Genomic DNA, 18761 nt, shown 5'->3' with positions numbered 1-18761 from the left:
GTTGAGGTCCACTCAGTCTTCCATCCATCCGTGGTTGGTAAAATGAGTACCCGGCATATGCTGGGGGGTAAAGAAAGGCCGGGGAAGGAACTGGCAATCCCACCCCATATATACAGTCTGCCTAGTTAACGTCACAAGACGTCACACTAAGAGTTGGAAACGACTCGCACTACAAGTGCGGGGACACCTTTACCTTTACCTTAGATCAGGAAAATAGGGAGCATTAAACACTGCTTATCCCAGCTCTGCTTCATTGATCAAATGTGAAGCCCCCACCTGAACTTGTCATCCTACAGGTAGACCCAGTGAGTAGACCCATTGGAATTAATGAACCTAAGTTAGACATTTCTATCAGGGGAAGGACTGTAGCTCTATGGTAGAGCATCTGCCTTGCATGCAGAAGGCCCCAAGTTCAATCCCCAACATCTCCAGGACAGGCTGAGAGAGATGCCTCTCTGAAACCACCCCGGGCTTCTGCAGGGAGGAAGGGCAGGATATAAACAAACAAACTAAACCCCGGAGAGCCGTGGCCAGTCAGCTTTGACGATACTGAGCTAGATGGACCAATGGTCTTACTCAGTATAAGGCAGCTCTCAGTGTTCCTGTAAAACGTCAGAGGGGCTGCTCTGAGTAGGACTAGCATTGAATGCCACCTGTTAAATTTGAAAGAAAGCCAGCTCCCATATTGCAGTTTTCAGATTGATTGGTTTGAATGTCAGGAGTTTTTAAATTGGTGTTGATGCAGTGTTTTTGAAGACTGTTGTTTTGATGATGCTGTACAATGCTGTAAATTTATATCCTGCTCTTGCTCCCAAAGGGAGGAAATTAAATTACAGTAAATAATGTTTTCTGCACCCTGTATGATTTGGCTCTAATTCTGACCTTTTAAAAAATAGAATTAGCTGGGTTTGCAGCCAATTTGTGGGGGAAGGAGATCTGGTGGTGTGCATTATGGTTCAACGTGAGCTTGGCTGAGGCTCAATATCCAGGTGTTAATCTTGTGCTTTCTGCATTCATCTCAGAGCCATACTAGATGTTTGCTTAGGTATATAGCTGGTAGCTGTGTATCTTGTTTTTCCTTAAACAGTTAAGAGGCATAGGAGAGCCTGATTTTTACTGGAAATGGGGGCTTCTCTCCACTTGCAATTGGAACAGTGATTGCTCCTTCCCATGGGTTCCTCCACAGTTGTAATTCTTTAAGGATGTCCTGGCTCCCAACCAAAGAAGCAGACTCAGGACTTGGAAACTAGATTTGCAGGAAGCTTTATTCCAGCAGTCAATACAGGAGTGTAGCATCAGGCATTCTAGGCATGATTCAGGATACAGAACATGAACAGACTAGACATCTCCCAGAAACGGACTAGGCATTAACAGACTTGGCATCTATCAGAAACAGGCTAGGCGTTAACAAACAAGGCATCTCTCCTTGGAAGAAAGGTGGTGTATGAATGTAACTTTAAAAAAAATATTTTTGAAGTTGATATTCAGGTGTGGAAATGTATTCCATAAAATGCTGTGCAAAATACAGTGAATTGGATCCAAAGGTGCTCATCCACGAGGGCAGGTTTTCAGAAGGGCCAGCAGAAGCGTCTGTGAGCGGAAGGGAGAGGAAAATCAGTGTCACTATTCCCTTTGCAGCCCCACAATCTCCCATGCTGTTCTGGAGGGTCTCCCAAACTTCCAGAGTAGATTTGGGGAGGGGGTGCAGTGGAGAGGAGCTGAGAACACTCCATTCTGTGAGCAAAACTTCGTTCTTGGAATTCTGAAGCCATCTCAATGTGTATGCTCATATAGTCTGTTGTTAGCATTACTGCTGGGCAACCCAGTGAGGTCCTCCTGGTGCCTTCATTGACAGATTTTCAGTGCCAGGTAAAGACTTATATTCCTTCCCCCCCCCCCCCCCAGCATTTGATAGTCTGAGATGGTGTTGTTTTTGTTGTTAGTGTGCCGCCAAAGTTTCCCATGGCTGTTCTGGGGTTTGTTTGTTCTGGTTGATGGTATTATGTATTTATATATTTAATGTGTTGTAAGTTGCTTGGAGACAGGTAATGAGCAACTAAAAAGCCTAATAATATAGAAACAAAACTAGCATTTCACAGACAACACCCCGCTGCTGATTGTTTTGGATGTCCCTCAGGAATACCTGAAGCTCACTGTTCTCTACATGCTTTCATACTTGTGCAGGCTGATTTAAAAATCCATTGGAGTAAGCTGTTATTTGAGGCCAACCTAATGTAACACTTTGTGTGGGTGTTTGTTTAGTTTGCAGAGAAATTTCAAGAGGTGAAAGAAGCTGCCAGACTAGCCAGAGACAGATCGCAAGAAAAAATAGAAACTTCTAGCAATCATTCCCAAGTAAGTGGTTTATCTGAATCCTGTCTGGAAACATGGGCTAACTGATTTGAAAATTAGTTTTAGGAAAGAAAAGAGCAGGTGAAAATACTATCAAAGGTTAGCTACAGGTGAGTGCTAGCAAACAAATAATGTCACAAACACACACAAACATCTTATTATTTGTAATTGCTTTTGGTGAGCCTATTTATGTGATATTTAGTGGCCCAGATGGAGGGCAAGTATATGCGTAAAGCAGATCACATGATAAACCTGCTCCTGGACTGTACCACTTCTGACTTTAGATAAGAGAAATCATATGTTTGAATACTACATTTTAAAGAAAAACCTCCAAAAGTTCTTCATGTAGAACAACAGGTTCTCTTTTGTTGTTTTACTAGAATGTTGAAGTCTACCAAATCAGAGCCAAACACAATATGATGGTTGAGTAGATGCAGTTTGTTTAGAAACAAGCAACACTAATGCTAGGAGAGAAGCAATTCGCACAAGGCCAACCATAAGAAAGATATTTTTTAACTTTAAATGTTACTTGTTAAAGTATTAGTAGTTAGAAATCCTTGGAACTGTACTGCAGAGAGCCAGTGTGGTTAGAGTATCAGACTGGGATCTGGGAGACCAGGGTTCAAATACCCACTAATTATGAAGGTCACTGGGCAATCTCGGACCAGTCATTGTCTCTCAGCCTAACCTACCTCACAGGGTTGTTGTGAGGATAAAAACAGGAGGTAGAGGACCATATTTGTATGCCACCTTGAGCTCCTTGGAGAAAAGGTGGGATATAAACGTAGTCGTATTTGTAGTAGTAGTAATAATAAATATTTTTTAAAAACAAAACAAATCCTTGGAAATTTACTGTAAATTTCCTCAGAATCTACTAGTAGATTCCCGTCTACCTTCTGCACAGAGAATTTTGCATCGCAAGGGGAAGAATTTGAGCTCAGCCTTGTCTAACATGAAAATCTAACATGAAATTTTTTAATAGTTGATCTATCTAATCTAATTTAATCTACTCTAATCATGTTTGTACCCCATGCCTCAGCCAGAAAGGCTCTCAGAGTGGCTTACATACAATCAGCTAAAACAAGGCAGTCCCTGCCTGCAGGGTTACAATATAAAAGAACACGACACATGAGGGGAAAGGGCCAGGGAGGGCAGAGGAAAAAATCGAACTTGGACAACAGTTCTTCAATAGTAGCTCTTATCATGACCAGCCGGCAGAGAAACAGTTCAGGGTTAGGAAGTTCCTGGTGGAGCTGGTCTTCTGGCAAAGCTGATGGGATGAGCCTTCCTTCCCATCTCTGCCACTGAGGCAGCTTGAGGGAGAGAAGACCTGACGGAGGTGGTCCTTCAGCAGAGCTGAGGGATGAGTTTTGGTTCCTCCAGTATTCAAGGCGGAAGTGATACAGTCCAGGAGCAAGTGATCTGATTGCATAGACCTGCCGCTCTGAACTACGAACAGGACCATTTCTTATAGCAGGTGGTTTATTTGGGTCCACTGGATGATGGCAGGCACATTTGGCATTCTGCTCTATACAGCAGCATGTCGTAATTATTTTTTTGGGTTTGTGGAATGTGTTGTGCAGGAATCGGGCCGCGAGACTCCGTGTTCAACTCGGGCCTCCAGTGTGAATGGGACGGACGACGAGAAAGCATCGCACGGCGGTCCCTCAGATGCGCAGCTGAAAACAGAGAATGACAGACTGAAACTTGCCTTAGCCCAGAGGTGAAGCTGCTTGCATGATTACATCGGCATTGCTGGCTGTTTGGGGGTCACTGGCAGTTAATCACACGTCCCAGTATGTCCCAGGTCAAAACAAATGCCTGTTTTTTTTAAGTGAAGTGGCAGAGTGCTTCGTTCTTGGTTGCAGGAGAGGCGGGCCCATAAGAGCGAATGGGGCACTGCCCCACCAACCTCAGTCTGCCCTTATCCAGCCTCCACCTGCCTGCCATTTTCCTTACAAGCAGTTGGGGGGCACCTATGCCTGCCATTAGCTCTGGCTCCACCTATGGTTTTCCTCCTTGCCTTCTGGCCTTCCAGCCCCAATTGACACCAACCACCAGTGCTTACTTTGGATAGCATCCAGGAGGCGAGAGCAAATTTTACCTCATGGGGATTGATTGGCAAACCCCGGGCTGCACCTAGACTATGAAACTATCTACTGTGAGAGAGCTCATCTAGTACTCGAATATCCTTCTGCCAGTAAGCAAAAAATAAAATAAAATGCAAAACTACCCACCAGTTTGGCCTAGTGAGCTCATTTGTTTTTTCTTTGCTGCGTTGTGTTTTAATTGTGAATTTAATTTATCTTTTTAACTGGCTGCCTTTTACAAACTTTTCATCTGCTCTTGATTTTTATATGATTTTATTGTGATAAAGCCTGAGATAAATAGAACAAAATTATTTTGTGGTAAATTTACAGCCTTAAGAGTGGTTGAAAAAGAAAGAAAGAAATGGATGGTTGATCATTTTATAATAGTATCTTAAATGTTTGGGACAAATATAAGGAAAGGATTGGTCCTGCTAAAATTTCAGTCTCAGCAGTTATTTATTACTTTGGTTTCAGTATAAGGACCTGCAGTTGGAAACTTTGATATATGAAGACAGGAAAATATGTATAGAAATAAACTTTTAGAGGCGTATTGGTTTTAGACATATGAAGAAAATAAACAAGTGTTGGAAGTTAGTAATCTCCTGTGGTTTGAATGTCTTCAGCTGAGAGAGTATCATAGGAAACTAGAAGGATAGGCACTAAAGGATATTACAAATTTTGAAAAACAAATGTCATGGACTGAGATTTTTTTTCTAAAATATATAGAGCAGCCTTTCCCAACCTCTGGGTCCCCAGATGATGCTGGACTATAATTCCCATCATTCCTGACCATTGGCCATGCTGGCTGGGGCTGATGGGAGTTAGGTCCCCAGATATTGTTGGACTACAGGGTTGGGGAAGGCTGACATAGAGTTTGATCCAGACCACCCTTATGCCGGACTCTGGGGGAGGGGTTAGATTGAGTGGAGGCCAGTGGCAGCTAGTGACTCCATGTCAGTGGAGTAGTGGAATTCATTCCAGGTTTTAGTCCGAACTTTCAAGGAGCTATCCAAGGTGCTTCACCCCTGAAATGGGGTGTTCCAACCACGGGGAGGGGAGGGGCTGAGCCAGCCTGGATCTGCTAGTTCCCAAGCCAGTTTCACAGCTGGCACCAGCATCGAATCCAATCCAAGCCCAGTCACTGTACCAGCCTAGAGCTGGTGCAGAGATCAGGTCTGATCTGCCTGCCCCCCCTTCTATCATTGCCACCCAGAACAACAGGGCTCTAGATGTGGCAGTGGAGCCCCACCGGCAGCAGAGAGTTTGGATTCCGTCCTAAGTTGGTTCTCATTGAAGTCAATGTGAAAAGTTAGTCATGTCTTATAGTCCATTGATTTCAATGGAAACTAAATGCAACTAATTTATAGTGCAATGCTATACATATCTACTCAAAAGTAAATCACACTGAATCCAGTAGGGCTTGTTCCTGTGTATTGGGTCCAGACTGAGGCTGCAATCCAACCTATAAAGGACTGCTCACCTTTTATTGTGAAGAGGAACGGGTACAAAAATTAAATGTTGCAGTGGGTCAAGGATCTGGGTAATCCAATTATGTCTGCAGTCTGGAAAAAAGCTTGAAAGACTGCGCAAACATATGTGAAAATTGCCATAAACCTATAAGGTAACAGACAGAATTGAAAATAAGAATATTTAGTAATGGCAAAGCTTACAAGTTATAGAAGGACGCAGGAATGGAGACAAAATAGTAACAAATATTTGGAGAACTGGAATTCTGGGAGGAAGGATAAAAATTTAATATAAATAAATAAAATTTATTTTCAGATAATTGGCATAATAAGGCACATACTTCAGGAGACAGTTTTCTATTTGGCCTGCTGTACTAAGTAATATGAATTTGAGTAATATTATTTATTCACCAAATATGAATAACATGAACAGAGCTGTTGTATTTTACTAAACTTGAATATTACATATATGCTTAATTCATCCTGGTTAATCAGGATTACATATGTCTATTTAAAACCAGCTTCCCCTCAGTTCTTTATTGTCTACGATGCCTTATGCAACATTGTGACTGCCTCTTTTATTTGGTCCACAGAAAAATCGCCATCAAATTAACACTGAGAAATCTCCCAATTTTTTTTGGTGATTCCCCCCCCCCCCCGCTTTAGTTCCTGCAATGTAAAGAAGTGGGAAATGGAACTGCACACTCTTAGAGAGAGCAATGCCAGACTGACTTCTGCTCTCCAGGAATCTGCGGCCAGCCTGGAACACTGGAAGAAACAGTTTTCCATTTGTAAAGATGAAAACGATCAACTTCAGAGCAAGGTACGAGATGCAACGAATAGAAACGTCGATGCTTTGCTTTGTATCCAGAATTTTGTATTCGTTAGAAAACATGCCAGGGGTGTGTGCCGCAGTGTTTCCTAAACTTCCCCCCCGCCCCAGGCTGCTTGAAAGTTACTAAGGGTCTTGGTGGACCACTTAACATTTTTTTTCTGCCTGTTGCAGCAATTGTAATGTGCTGTGCTAGGTGCGGTATGATTTTTTTGCGTATTTTTATTGCTTTTATTATAAGATATATAATATAAAATAGATAATATTTTACATTTTAAAATATGTAATGTAATATTCTTGTAAAGAAATGTTTATTTTATTGTATTATAATTTGCAATCCATAGAATTCAAATTGGGGAAAAACAATAAAATAAATAAAAGAAGCAATGACAATACAATTAAAACCAACAAGAACATTTAACGTGGACATGCTGTGGGCCACCTGAATGAAGCTTGCATACCACTGGTGGTCCACGGACCACAGTTTGGGAACCCCTGGTGTAGTGATCAGAGCAGGGATGAGGAACCTTCTCCAACCTGAGGGTCACATTTCCATTGTCCTGAACAGCACAATGCAGGGCTAAGGCTGAAGTACCCATAAGAACAGAACTCAGATGTTGCCTCAGCAACAGCCATCCACAGATTGAGCCTTAAATAAGAGGGTGCAGCCCTGTCTCAGTTGCCGGCTCTGCCGTTGGTGAGAGGAGTCTTTTCATTTAAGAGAGGTCAGTACTGCTTCATACTCCAGGCATTGACTGGCAGAGGAGAGGAGAACCATGGTTGTGCTTCTGAAGTCAGAGGAGGGCAACGTAATGTCCTCAGACCAGAAAGGTAGTGGCACAACAATTCCTCTTGCTCACAGCGCCTGGTTGATTATGTACATTTGAAGCCCCATGGGCAATTCCCTCTCCCACTCCGAATCTCCATCTCCTGAAGATGGGGAGTCTGACACCAGGGTCATTGCACTTTCCAGGGGCTGCATGCCAATGGTGGATGGGGCCAGAGGCAAAAGTGAGCTGAGCAATGGATTTGTTCAGCAGGCTACACTCTAGCTACACAAAAGTCAGAGGTTTCTCCATCACCACCACCACCACCGCCCACATCTCTCACCCAAGTAAGCAAGAGACATCATCCCAGTTCAAGGACGCATTCCATCTCAGTACAAGCATTTATGGAAAGCGAAGAGCGGGGGCCTGAGAAAAGGGGTGTGGCCTGAGGAGAGGATCAGATAAAGAAGCCTGTGGGCCTGAGGTTCCCCATGGCTGGATTAGAGTATCAGGCAAGGACTGGAAGGGTTCCAATAATCCCTACTCAGTCATGAAACTCACGGAGTGATCTCAGGGCAGTCACACACTCTCAGTCTAGCCTACCTCACAGAGCTGTTGTGATTATAAAATGAGGAGGGAAGAAGCATGTATGCCGTCTTGAGCTCTTTGGGAGACAGGCAGCCTTTACATGTAATAAATAAATGTGAGTTGGGGATGCTGTGCCCACTGTAGCCTGGGTTTCTTGTACGTCAGAGAGAGATACGGGGGGGGGGAAGGGCTAGTACCTCATCTGTTCATCTCCCACACCCCAAAAAGACACATGAAAAATGAACGGGAGCCCTGTTTCAAAAAGCTGAGTAGAGGGAGAGTTTGTCAGCCTGCAGCTGAGTAAAGAAATAGGACATGCAAATGTAAGCAAAAATACACCAGGAAAGTGCTGGCGATGCATAAGTCACCACAATCCATGTTGCAGTTACAAACCCTGTTTGGGTGCATATATGGTGCATTTTTCCAAAGAGACAAGGCAATGTCTTGGTAGCTCCGTCAATGCAATTTTCTCTCTAGTGCTTTTTTAAAAAAGGCATTATCTGAGCAAAAGACGTACCGACACGCACCATTAATGGCCGTTTGGCTTCTCAAAAAAAAAACAAAAAACCCCACACCCTGTTAAGAAGTTCACTAAAGGTAATAACATTTCTGATCCATTTTTCTGCTTCTCACTTCCCTCCAGGCCTTCATCGCACGCACGCATTTTCGTGCTGCGTTTTGCTTTCAAGTGTGGGTTTACAGCAAAATAGTAATAATGATGATAGGAATATAGGAGGGGGTGGGGGAAAGCAGGTGGCTGGACTTGAAGCCGCCTGCTTGGCATATTGTCAGCCTAATGGCATATATTTCCCTTCTCCCTCTTTCATGCAAGCGGCAGAGGGGTGGTTTTTTCCCCCCTACATCACTTGTGAAATTCTGCTTGGTTGATTCTTTGTTTGTTTACTCAGATCTTGTGCTAGATCTGTACAAAACGGAACACCCCATTTGCTGCCAGTGCACAGCAAATGGAAATGTCAGTTGCTCCCAACATTTTATTTTAGTATTTACTGCACTTACACGGCATGGCATTCAAAGCTGTTTACAGTTTTAAGTACTAAAAGGACGTTACAAAACACAGAATGACGAAACAGTGGATTTGTTTCAGACTAGCGCTGATCTCTTCAGGAGCTGCTGGCTTGAGCCTTCTGTATTTGGACTTCTCTCTGATGTCACAAAATCAGCTTAAGTTTGCTGTACTATACATAGCTGAGCGGCAGAGCATCTGCTTTGCATGCAGAAGTCCCCTGGTTCAATCCCCAGCATCTCCAGGTAGAACTGGGAATGTCCCCTGCTTAAAGCCTTGGAGAGCCGCTGCCAGTGGCCACCCCATAACAGAAATTCTATGGGTGCCTTGCAAAAATAAAACAAGAAAAATTAAAATGAGCAATATAAACATCCTGATACAGCTTCATGCATAGGCCTTATCTGTGTTTGTTTCGTCCTGTAATAATTCAAAACCGGCTGGAGGGACAGGTCAAGGCACAATCATGTCTGTCCACTAAACACTCCATGAAAGACTGTTTTTCCTGATATTCTGATGTGCTGAATGTAAATGTCAGAGGAGGATAACAAAATGGTTCAGTGGGTTTTTTTAAGCAGCAGTCCAAGAATAGTAGTTTGCACTGTCACTAAATAATATGGTGCGATCTTTCAAAAGCTTTTAATTGGCCCACACGCTCCTGGCAGAGGTTTGCTGACAGCAGGGGAAATTGGTTTTCATCAGCAGTACTTGTAGCAATAATTCCACAATACTGAGCTTGATTTTGGGGAAAAGGCAGCTTTGCTCAGCACTGGAAGAGCCACATGGAAGTGGTGAGTTTTTACCTTGATGAGGGCCTGTACCTTGAACACACTGGCTGTGTTTGGATGGTTGTGTCTTGGCTTCATCAGATGAAATATAAACAAGTCTTTTGGTTGTGCTTAGAGCCCCTTTACTCCTCCTATGCAGGAGGTGGCAAACGTATTAGGAAGTCTTCTATTAACTATAGTTTCCTATTTTGTCTGAACTGGGAATGTGTGGTTAACAGCTTTGGCACAAACAGGATATTAAGCCAACTTAGACCCATGGCTTGGTCAAAGGCCATTAACCATAGTTTCTGGCTTCAGGCAAAATGGGAAACTATAGTTAATGGAAAACCTCCTGGCTTGATGGTGAAGGGACCGCATGGGCAATAGACATGTTCATATCTCAGCTTATTAAGACCACATATGACTATCTGAAAATGGCCAATGTTTCCAAAACTTCTAAGGCACAGGTTTTTTCTCCCCTGAATAGAACTAAAGGAATACTTCAGTCTTGCATTCAAAAATGATTACTTCCAGGGCTTTAGGAGTAAGAATTATCCACTCAGCCTGATTGGGAACAATCAAACATGGAGCAGTGACCCAAGGTAGAGATACAACGGACAGTTCTGCTGAACATCTGCATCAGGTATAGCTGAATGATCCAAGACATGATTCAACAGATTAGGTCACTGCCATGATAACTGCTCGGCCCCACTCTCCTCTAGCAACGTTCCTTTCTCTGGATGGCCAACACAAAGGCCCCTTCTCTTCTTACATGAGGACCTCCAGTTCTCAGTGAATTGCAAAGAACCCAAAAGGGAAAAGGATCTTCTCAAACCGGTATAGAAGTTGCCTCCATGTGGTTGTGTTGAGCAGAAAACCTATGGGTGCCTTAGAATTTATTCACTCGAAGCTGAATCATTTTGTCTTTGCTGTTATGCCTCTCTCTTTTATTGTAAAATTATAATATGTGTCTTCCTGTAGCCTCCAGGCTTGTGTAAAAGTACTGGGTTTTAGATAACTATTAGAACTATTCATTGTGTATAGGGCAAGGGTGAGAATGTGATGTACGGCCCTGAGCAGAGGTAAACATGTTTTATCAATCAACAACTCTCAAATGGTTCATGAAGACCCTGTTCTGTTCCCTTGGTATGTGAACAGTATAAGAGCCATGAAAAGGACAGAAAGACATGAAGGATAAAACCACTTCTGTCACTCATGCGTTAATATCTGTTTACAGCTTTTGGGTTTATGACGCTATCCTGTATTTGTTTACCCTTTTCTGATGTTTCCAAAAGACCTATAAATGAATGGTACTTTTCTCAAGTAAACTGTTCGCCTGACCACAGCTGTGTCTCTCGGTTGGACTGAGAGAGGCTTTTTGGTTAGATGAAACCTTTGATCAAAGCTCGTGTGTGAGTGTGTTTCCTTCCTAATCCAGATTCAGGGTCCGTTCTGCTCCGTGCCTTACCTGGGAGAAGGTGGGACTATTGAATCTCACCCAATAGTTTGACAGAGCATGTGCCCTGCCACTCCTTCCCAATATAGGGAATTCTGGGTACAGCTCCTTTTCCTGTTGGGGACAGTGTAGCCAACGGTTTAAGTGAGCAAACAACACTACCGGGGTGTCTTGTTCTCACCAGGCTCCTAAAGAGACTTCCCAACAAAGCAGAGATGAGGGCTGCGCCAAGGCAGTATCCAGAGCCAGTCCAGAGTCCCCAAGTTGGGGGTTGCAGTTTTTGTGTGCGAATCCCCAGCAAGTCATAGGGTGGCGTTTGCTCTAGACCTTCCCCATCCCATTCAACGTTATGGTCAGCTGTTCTCCTTGCCTTCTCCTTACCTTCATGCAAGGTTTTCAGTTGTTATTTTTTTAACTAAGGCATGACTGTTTACTCTGTTTTAAAATGGGAACTTAGACAGGCTCTTTTTTACTCCTTTAAGATTGACGAATTGGAAGAGCAATGCAATGAAATAAATAAGGAGAGAGAGCGAAACATGCAGCTGAGCAGGCGTCTCCAGGAACTGGAAACGGAGCTTCAAGACAAAGAGCTGGTATGTAAAACAGAACGGTTAAGAGAATTGCTTAAAGCTATGGAAGAACAGCTACCGCATCTTTGGGGATCCCTTCCCTGAGTACTTGTAAAACACTAAGAAGGATTACTTGAGGAGCTTGCGAAGCCTATAGCTTTTGGACACACAATTGGACTGATTCTCCTGAATATGGCATTGCTTGTTAGCAAAGATGAGGCTTTTGTGCTCTGTACCTTTGGGGGCCTTCTTTTTTTTTTTATGCAGTAACACAAGTTTTTTTTTTTTTAACTGTTTTACGTTGGGTAAAATGGTTCTTGTTTCCTAAGTGGGCAGACTGAATCACCCTGGGGCAGCTAAAAGGGCTGAATAAGACCACAGGGCTCTGCAGAAGTGATGGCTGGTGCTGTTCCTAAGAATCTAAAGCGGGGGGGGACCATTTTCAGCCCGAGGGCCTCATTCCCTTCTGGACAACCCTCCGAGGGCCACATGCCAGTGGTGGGTGGGGCCAGAGGTAAAAGTGGGTGGAGCAATGGATTTAAATGTTGCCTTCGTACAGTAGCCTAGTTTCTACACGCACTCACACGTCCATCTCTGTCCTCCTTTCAGACAAGCAAGAGGCATTGGGGTGTGAAGCAGGGCCAGTGAAGTGTGCGGGCTGGGGAGCATTCCGAGGGCCAACTAGAGAGGCCTGGAGGGCCATATTTTGGCCCCGGGCCAGAGGTTCCCCACCATTGACAAAGTTATGCACTGCAGGCTTCCTCTAAAGAATCCTGTGAATTTGTCATTTGGGAAGGGTGTGAGAAAGATGTGTTGCATTTATGTAGAGATATGCCCCAAGATGGGTATAATATCAGTAGTAGCTACATGGGAAGGTTTCCTTGTTAGGAAGCTAAAAGTGAGTCTATCTGACAGACCTAGACTAGTTTAAATATTATGGCTTCCTCTAAAATAATCCTGGAAGAGAGATTGAGGGGTTATATCAGTATTCTCAAGTTCCTGGGGCTCCTTGAGAAAAATGATGAACTGTTCCTGAGTTACCTGAGAGCTGCTTCTGTCACACATGGTTTGGACATAATGCTTTTCATTCATTCATTCTTTATTCGACCAATAGGTCAGCTTAAAACATAGTAAAATAAAACATACATGTAGCAATATGCTATATGGCATTTTAGTTAATACACAGTTTTAAATTTGAACATTAATTATTAAAAAGGTATAAAACATTAAAAGACTTTGATTTGTTAATTGGTTTCTATAAAATCAAAGTTAAACCTTAAGTAACTATATTAATAACCATTTATTAATTTAAGAACATAAGAAGAGCCTGCTGGATCAGGCCAGTGGCCCATCTAGTCCAGCATCCTGTTCTCACAGTGGCCAACCAGGTGCCCGGGGGAAGCCCGCAAGCAGGACCTGAGTGCAAGAACACTCTCCCCTCCTGAGGCTTCCAGCAACTGGTTTTCAGAAGCATGCTGCCTCTGAGTAGGGTGGCAGAGCACAGCCATCACAGCTAGTAGCCATTGATAGCCCTGTCCTCCATGAATTTGTCTAATCTTCTTTTAAAGCCATCCAAGCTGGTGGCCATTACTGCATCTTGTGGGAGCAAATTCCATAGTTTAACTATGCGCTGAGTAAAGAAGTACTTCCTTTTGTCTGTCCTGAATCTTCCAACATTCAGCTTCTTTGAATGTCCACGAGTTCTAGTATTATGAGAGAGGGAAAAGAACTTTTCTCTATCCACTTTCTCAATGCCATGCATAATTTTATACACTTCTATCATGTCTCCTCTGACCCGCCTTTTCTCTAAACTAAAAAGCCCCAAATGCTGCAACCTTTCCTCGTAAGGGAGTCGCTCCATCCCCTTGATCATTCTGGTTGCCCTCTTCTGAACCTTTTCCAACTCTATAATATCCTTTTTGAGATGAGGCGACCAGAACTGTACACAGTATTCCAAATGCGGCCGCACCATAGATTTATACAACGGCATTATGATATTGGCTGTTTCATTTTCAATACCTTTCCTAATTATCGCTAGCATGGAATTTGCCTTTTTCACAGCTGCCGCACACTGGGTCAACATTTTCATCGTGCTGTCCACTACAACCCCGAGGTCTCTCTCCTGGTCGGTCACCGCCAGTTCAGACCCCATGAGCGTATATGTGAAATTAAGATTTTTTGCTCCAATATGCATAATTTTACACTTGTTTATATTGAATTGCATTTGCCATTTTTCTGCCCATTCACTCAGTTTGGAGAGGTCTTCTTGTTTATTAATCATTAAATAACATAACATAACATAACATCCAAGGATTAACTATAACCTATTATGTGGAGCTCTATTATTTATTAAGGAATCACCATATTTAACACTAAATATCAACCAATATATCAGATTATGATTTTTCGTTTTCAGTGAGAAAGGTTTTTATGATATCAGATCGTAAGTTTTGTATGGCTACACTAAATTTTGCTACTTGGTTCGTTATTTTAGAGGACGTATCCCCAAGGAGATATTCCATCTGATCAGATCCAGATTTATAAGGAATGATTGCTAACAAAGGAGTAATAATTTGTTGTCTTAAAATCTTGTAGAGAGGGCAGTGGAGAAGTATGTGTACATTGTTCTCCACTGCATCTTCGCCGCAAAGACATACACGTTCTTTATAAGGTATTTTAAGTAGTCGACCATCCATAACTGCTGAAGTCAATACATCTAATCGTATCTTAGAAAAGGCTTTTCGATATTTAGGTGTTTCTAAAGTCAACAAGTATGACATTGGCTTGAAGAATTTAGGATTATGTCTTTGTTTTTTTTATTAAAAGTAATTGCTGTTGATGGTCTATGTCTATCAAACGCTGTCGTATACCGGCTGATGCTGCTTCATATCCCATAAACTTGATAAGGTGAAGAGAGAAGCCTATCTGAGACAATTTATCTGTAATTAATTTCGCCCAGGGAGATTGATAATTATCAATCAAAATATCTGGCGCAATTCCTACTGGATTAAAGTTAAGTTTTAACCATAAGTTAATCCTCATTACCCATATCTTGGTTTCAGTTAGTTGGGTTCCTACTTCCAATCTTAAAATATTATGGGGAACACAGGACATGATGCTGCTAAACCACAGTTTGGCATTACATGCATTAGCCTGCACTCACCTCTTCTTTTGCTGGTTTACAACTCCTGTCATCCCTGATCATTGGCCGTGCTGGCTGGGTTGATGGTAGTTTTAATCCAACAACATCTGGAGGGCACAATGTGAGCTATCTTTCGTTTAAACTAACCACCGTGTGTCCCAGTTTTGAGGAAATGGCAAAACTGCAGGCAGTTTAAAACAGAAGCTGATGCTTCCAGTTCCTTCCATGAGACTCTGCTGGAGAAAGAGAGAGGAGGGGGAAGTGCACGAGCCCAAGGGCTGTGCACTAAACTGTGATTAAGTGTTACATCTGAAGCCATCCCGGTATGTAAGATGGCAGAGACTACAATCCTGTGGTTTGTGTTGATAGCACTGTAGTATGAATATAGAGTTGATAACCCTATTCAGGTGTGTTTTAACCAAGCACAACAGCTCAGCAACCCAGTCTTGTAAACAATTCATACAGATCTCTTGAGATCTTTTGTGCTTTTGCCTTGAGCTACTTGGTGTCAACTCCATCTGCTCAATACAAATGAAAAAAGAAAATATATTGCCCTGCTCTGTGGTAAGGTGAGGCCCACCAGGCTGGATGCAGGGCACGATGATGTTTAGGCTGGACACAGGGCAAGGCAGGGCTCAGCTCAGGCTGTATTCAGAGCTCATGCTGTGCTCTAGGAACACAGAGAACTGATGCTGCTTGAGCAAGAAACAAACTGAGACTCTTGAGTCCTATATAGTAATAGCAGCTGCATCCTAATGATTAGCCTTGCTCATGCTAGAAGGGGCTGCTTTAACTAAAGGGATCCAGCCCTCTCCAGTTATCTCCTGTGATGGAGCTGGGCAGCTTCTGGTCTTGCAGGGTTGTCTGCAACACTAAGCACAGCAGTGCCACATCTTCAGGCTGGAAGGGCATTGGCCGCACAGGCTCATCTGATAGTAGGATGTCTGGGGCTAGCCCTGCATGCCCCTTCCCCTTCAACTCCATCACCTGAAAAAGAGTCATCTCACTCCTGGTTCCTGACACATAGTAAACAGCTATCTGACAAATTTGCTAGGGAGGCCTCAGATCTCATTCCTTCCTGTTCTCCCACCCACATCTTCCTGTTTTCAGTAGTTGTAGATAGGAGAAAGATTGACATCTGAGAATAATGGTGACAACACAATGAAAAACTTGTTGTTGTTGCATGAATATACTCATTGAATAGGGATAAGAAATGAAGATGACGATGGGGCCTAGGCAGAGAGAAATGGAACATAGTTTTGGAATCTACATTCTAATTCTATGTTATCATCACCAAACCATTATTTGCATGCGTGAACAGACTTTGGAATTAAACACATGCTTCTCTACTCTTCCACACTTTAGCTGTGACATACAAATCGGGCAAGTTGCAAACCAGTTTATCCCAAACCCAGAATTGGAAACCATAGCTTAAATTAGATTTCCAGTTCCAATTTAGAAGCAAGCTATAGTTTGTCCAAAACATAATTTACCTGATTTAAATACTACAGTAAACTGTAGTAACTGCAAACTGGGGATGGTGTTGAGGGAGCATGTGACCCAAAGCCTGAGTGTGATGGCCAAAATAAGCCAAGATTTGACCAAGGCATCTGAATTGGGCTTATACTTCTTGGACATTAGGAGGCAGCTTTTTGATTCCTATGGCTGGAGAAGGAAGTGAGTATGTGTAGAAAGAGGATTGGATTTGTCCTTAATGTTCCTTGTTGACTTGAGCTGATGCAAACAACATGTGTTGCCAAAGTTCTTTTCAGGGCTGATATCGCTAATGCTCTTAACAGCCAGGCTTGTTAAAAGAGCCTCAAGCACATGGAAATAGCTCAAGGAGATGGATTTTGATGCACACTTTCAAAACATCTTTCAGCAACGTTCCTCGAAGAAAAATGTCATGATTCCCTCCACCAGCCCTTTCCATGGATAATAGCATTCGTAATGAGCTGTATTTTGTAACTTTCAAGACTCCCACTCAGTCAGAAAATGGACTCATGAATATTACAGGCTTGGCTTTCACTTGCTGTGGAGGGTTTCCCCAGCTTGCTTTCAGGCTGAGTGCTCGTACATTGCCTCTGATTAGCACAAAAAAACCCAGACAGAGACAATTCTTGGCTTAGCAAGAAAAGCCCAGGATGAACTCTGCTCACATGTAAAACACCATGAAAGGAGCCCCTTTGAAAGCCTCATACTTAGGGGAACACTGGAAGGCCTGGAGAGAATTGACAGAGCAGCAAGACAGGTACAAATATTTAAAAATATAATTGCACTGCCCCTCAGCTCAGAGATCTTAAAACACAGCAGTAGGATGCATGTTGCCTACACCATGGGAGGTTTGTCCTTGCCAAATAGATGGTTGGCCTTGTCCACTTGGTTAGTTTTGATAATTTATTGAGGCAAACCGGGGTCTCTGGAACAAGTCCATCCTACTGCTTTAATATCAAACTACTGCCTTAATATCCCATGCAAGTAAAGTAATGCTCAAGATTCTACAACAAAGGCTCTTACCATATATGGAGCAAGAAATGCCAGATGTCCAAGCTGGATAATAAATAAATAAATAAATAAACAAATAAATAAATAAATAAAGGCTCTTACCATATATGGAGCAAAAAATGCCAGATGTCCAAGCTGGATTTAGAAAGGGAACAGGTACCAGAGATCATATTTCAAACATACGAACGGACCAAAGAATTTAAGAAGAAAATCACCCTGTGTTTTATAGATTACAGCAAAGCCTTTGATTGTGTTGATCATGAAAAACTATGGAATGCTTTAAAAGAAATGGGGGTGCCACAGCAACTGATTGTTCTGATGTGCAACTTATAGGATACTGTAAGGACAGAATATGGAGAAACCGATTGGTTCCCCATCGGGAAGAGTGTGATATGCAGAACATATCATACAGAAAGCAGATTTGGATCAAGATGAAGGAGGTGTGAAAATTGAAGGGAGAAATATCAATAATTTAAGATATGCAGACAATACCATATTACTAGAAGAAACTATTAATGATTTGAAACAAATGCTGATGAAAGTTAGAGGAAAGCACAAAGGCAGGACTACAGCTGAACATCAAGAAGACCAAAGTAATGACAACAGAAGGTTTACGTAACTTTAAAGTTGACAACGAGGACATTGAACTTGTCAACAATTATCAATACTTTGGCAGTCATTAACCAAAATGGAGACAATAGTCAAGAAATCAGAAGAAGGCTAGGACTGGGGAGGGCAGCTATGAGAGAACTAAAAAAGGTCCTCAAATGCAAAGATGTATCACTGAACACTAAAGTCAGGATTATTCAGACCATGGTATTCCCGATCTCTATGTACAGAAGTGAAAGCTGGACAGTAAAGAAAGTGTATAAGAGAAGAGTCCACTCATTTGGAATGTGGTATTGAAGGAGAGTTTTGCGGATACCATGGACTGTGAAAAAGACAAATAATTGGGTGCTAGAAAAAATTAAACCAGAGCTATCACTAGAAGCTAAAATGATGAAACTGAGGTTATCTTACTTTGGACACATAATGAGAAGACATGATTCACTAGAAAACACAATAATGCTGGGAAAAACAGAAGGGAATAGAAAAAGAGGAAGGCCAAACAAGAGATGGATTGGTTCCACAAAGGAAGCCACAGACCTGAACAGAGTGGTTTATAACAGATGCTATTGGAGGTCGCTGATTCATAGAGTCGCCATA

General features: G+C 42.5%; 1 protein-coding gene across 1 annotated transcript in view; it reads left to right on the top strand.

Annotated features, from left to right (window-relative positions):
• HOMER2 (homer scaffold protein 2) overlaps positions 1–18761 on the top strand; it is an 83962-nt gene that overhangs the window by 62648 nt on the left and 2553 nt on the right. Inside the window, exons 4-7 of the mRNA XM_061595726.1 lie at positions 2263–2355; positions 3936–4075; positions 6575–6731; positions 11822–11932. Of these exons, the coding sequence (XP_061451710.1) occupies positions 2263–2355; positions 3936–4075; positions 6575–6731; positions 11822–11932 (501 nt within the window). The remainder of the gene's footprint in view (positions 1–2262; positions 2356–3935; positions 4076–6574; positions 6732–11821; positions 11933–18761) is intronic.

This window comes from Rhineura floridana, chromosome 14 (assembly GCF_030035675.1).
Source record: "Rhineura floridana isolate rRhiFlo1 chromosome 14, rRhiFlo1.hap2, whole genome shotgun sequence".
Classification (NCBI taxonomy): Eukaryota; Metazoa; Chordata; class Lepidosauria; order Squamata; family Rhineuridae; genus Rhineura; species Rhineura floridana.
Note: the sequence above shows the minus strand (reverse complement) of the source record. Positions and strands in the feature narration are given on the sequence as shown.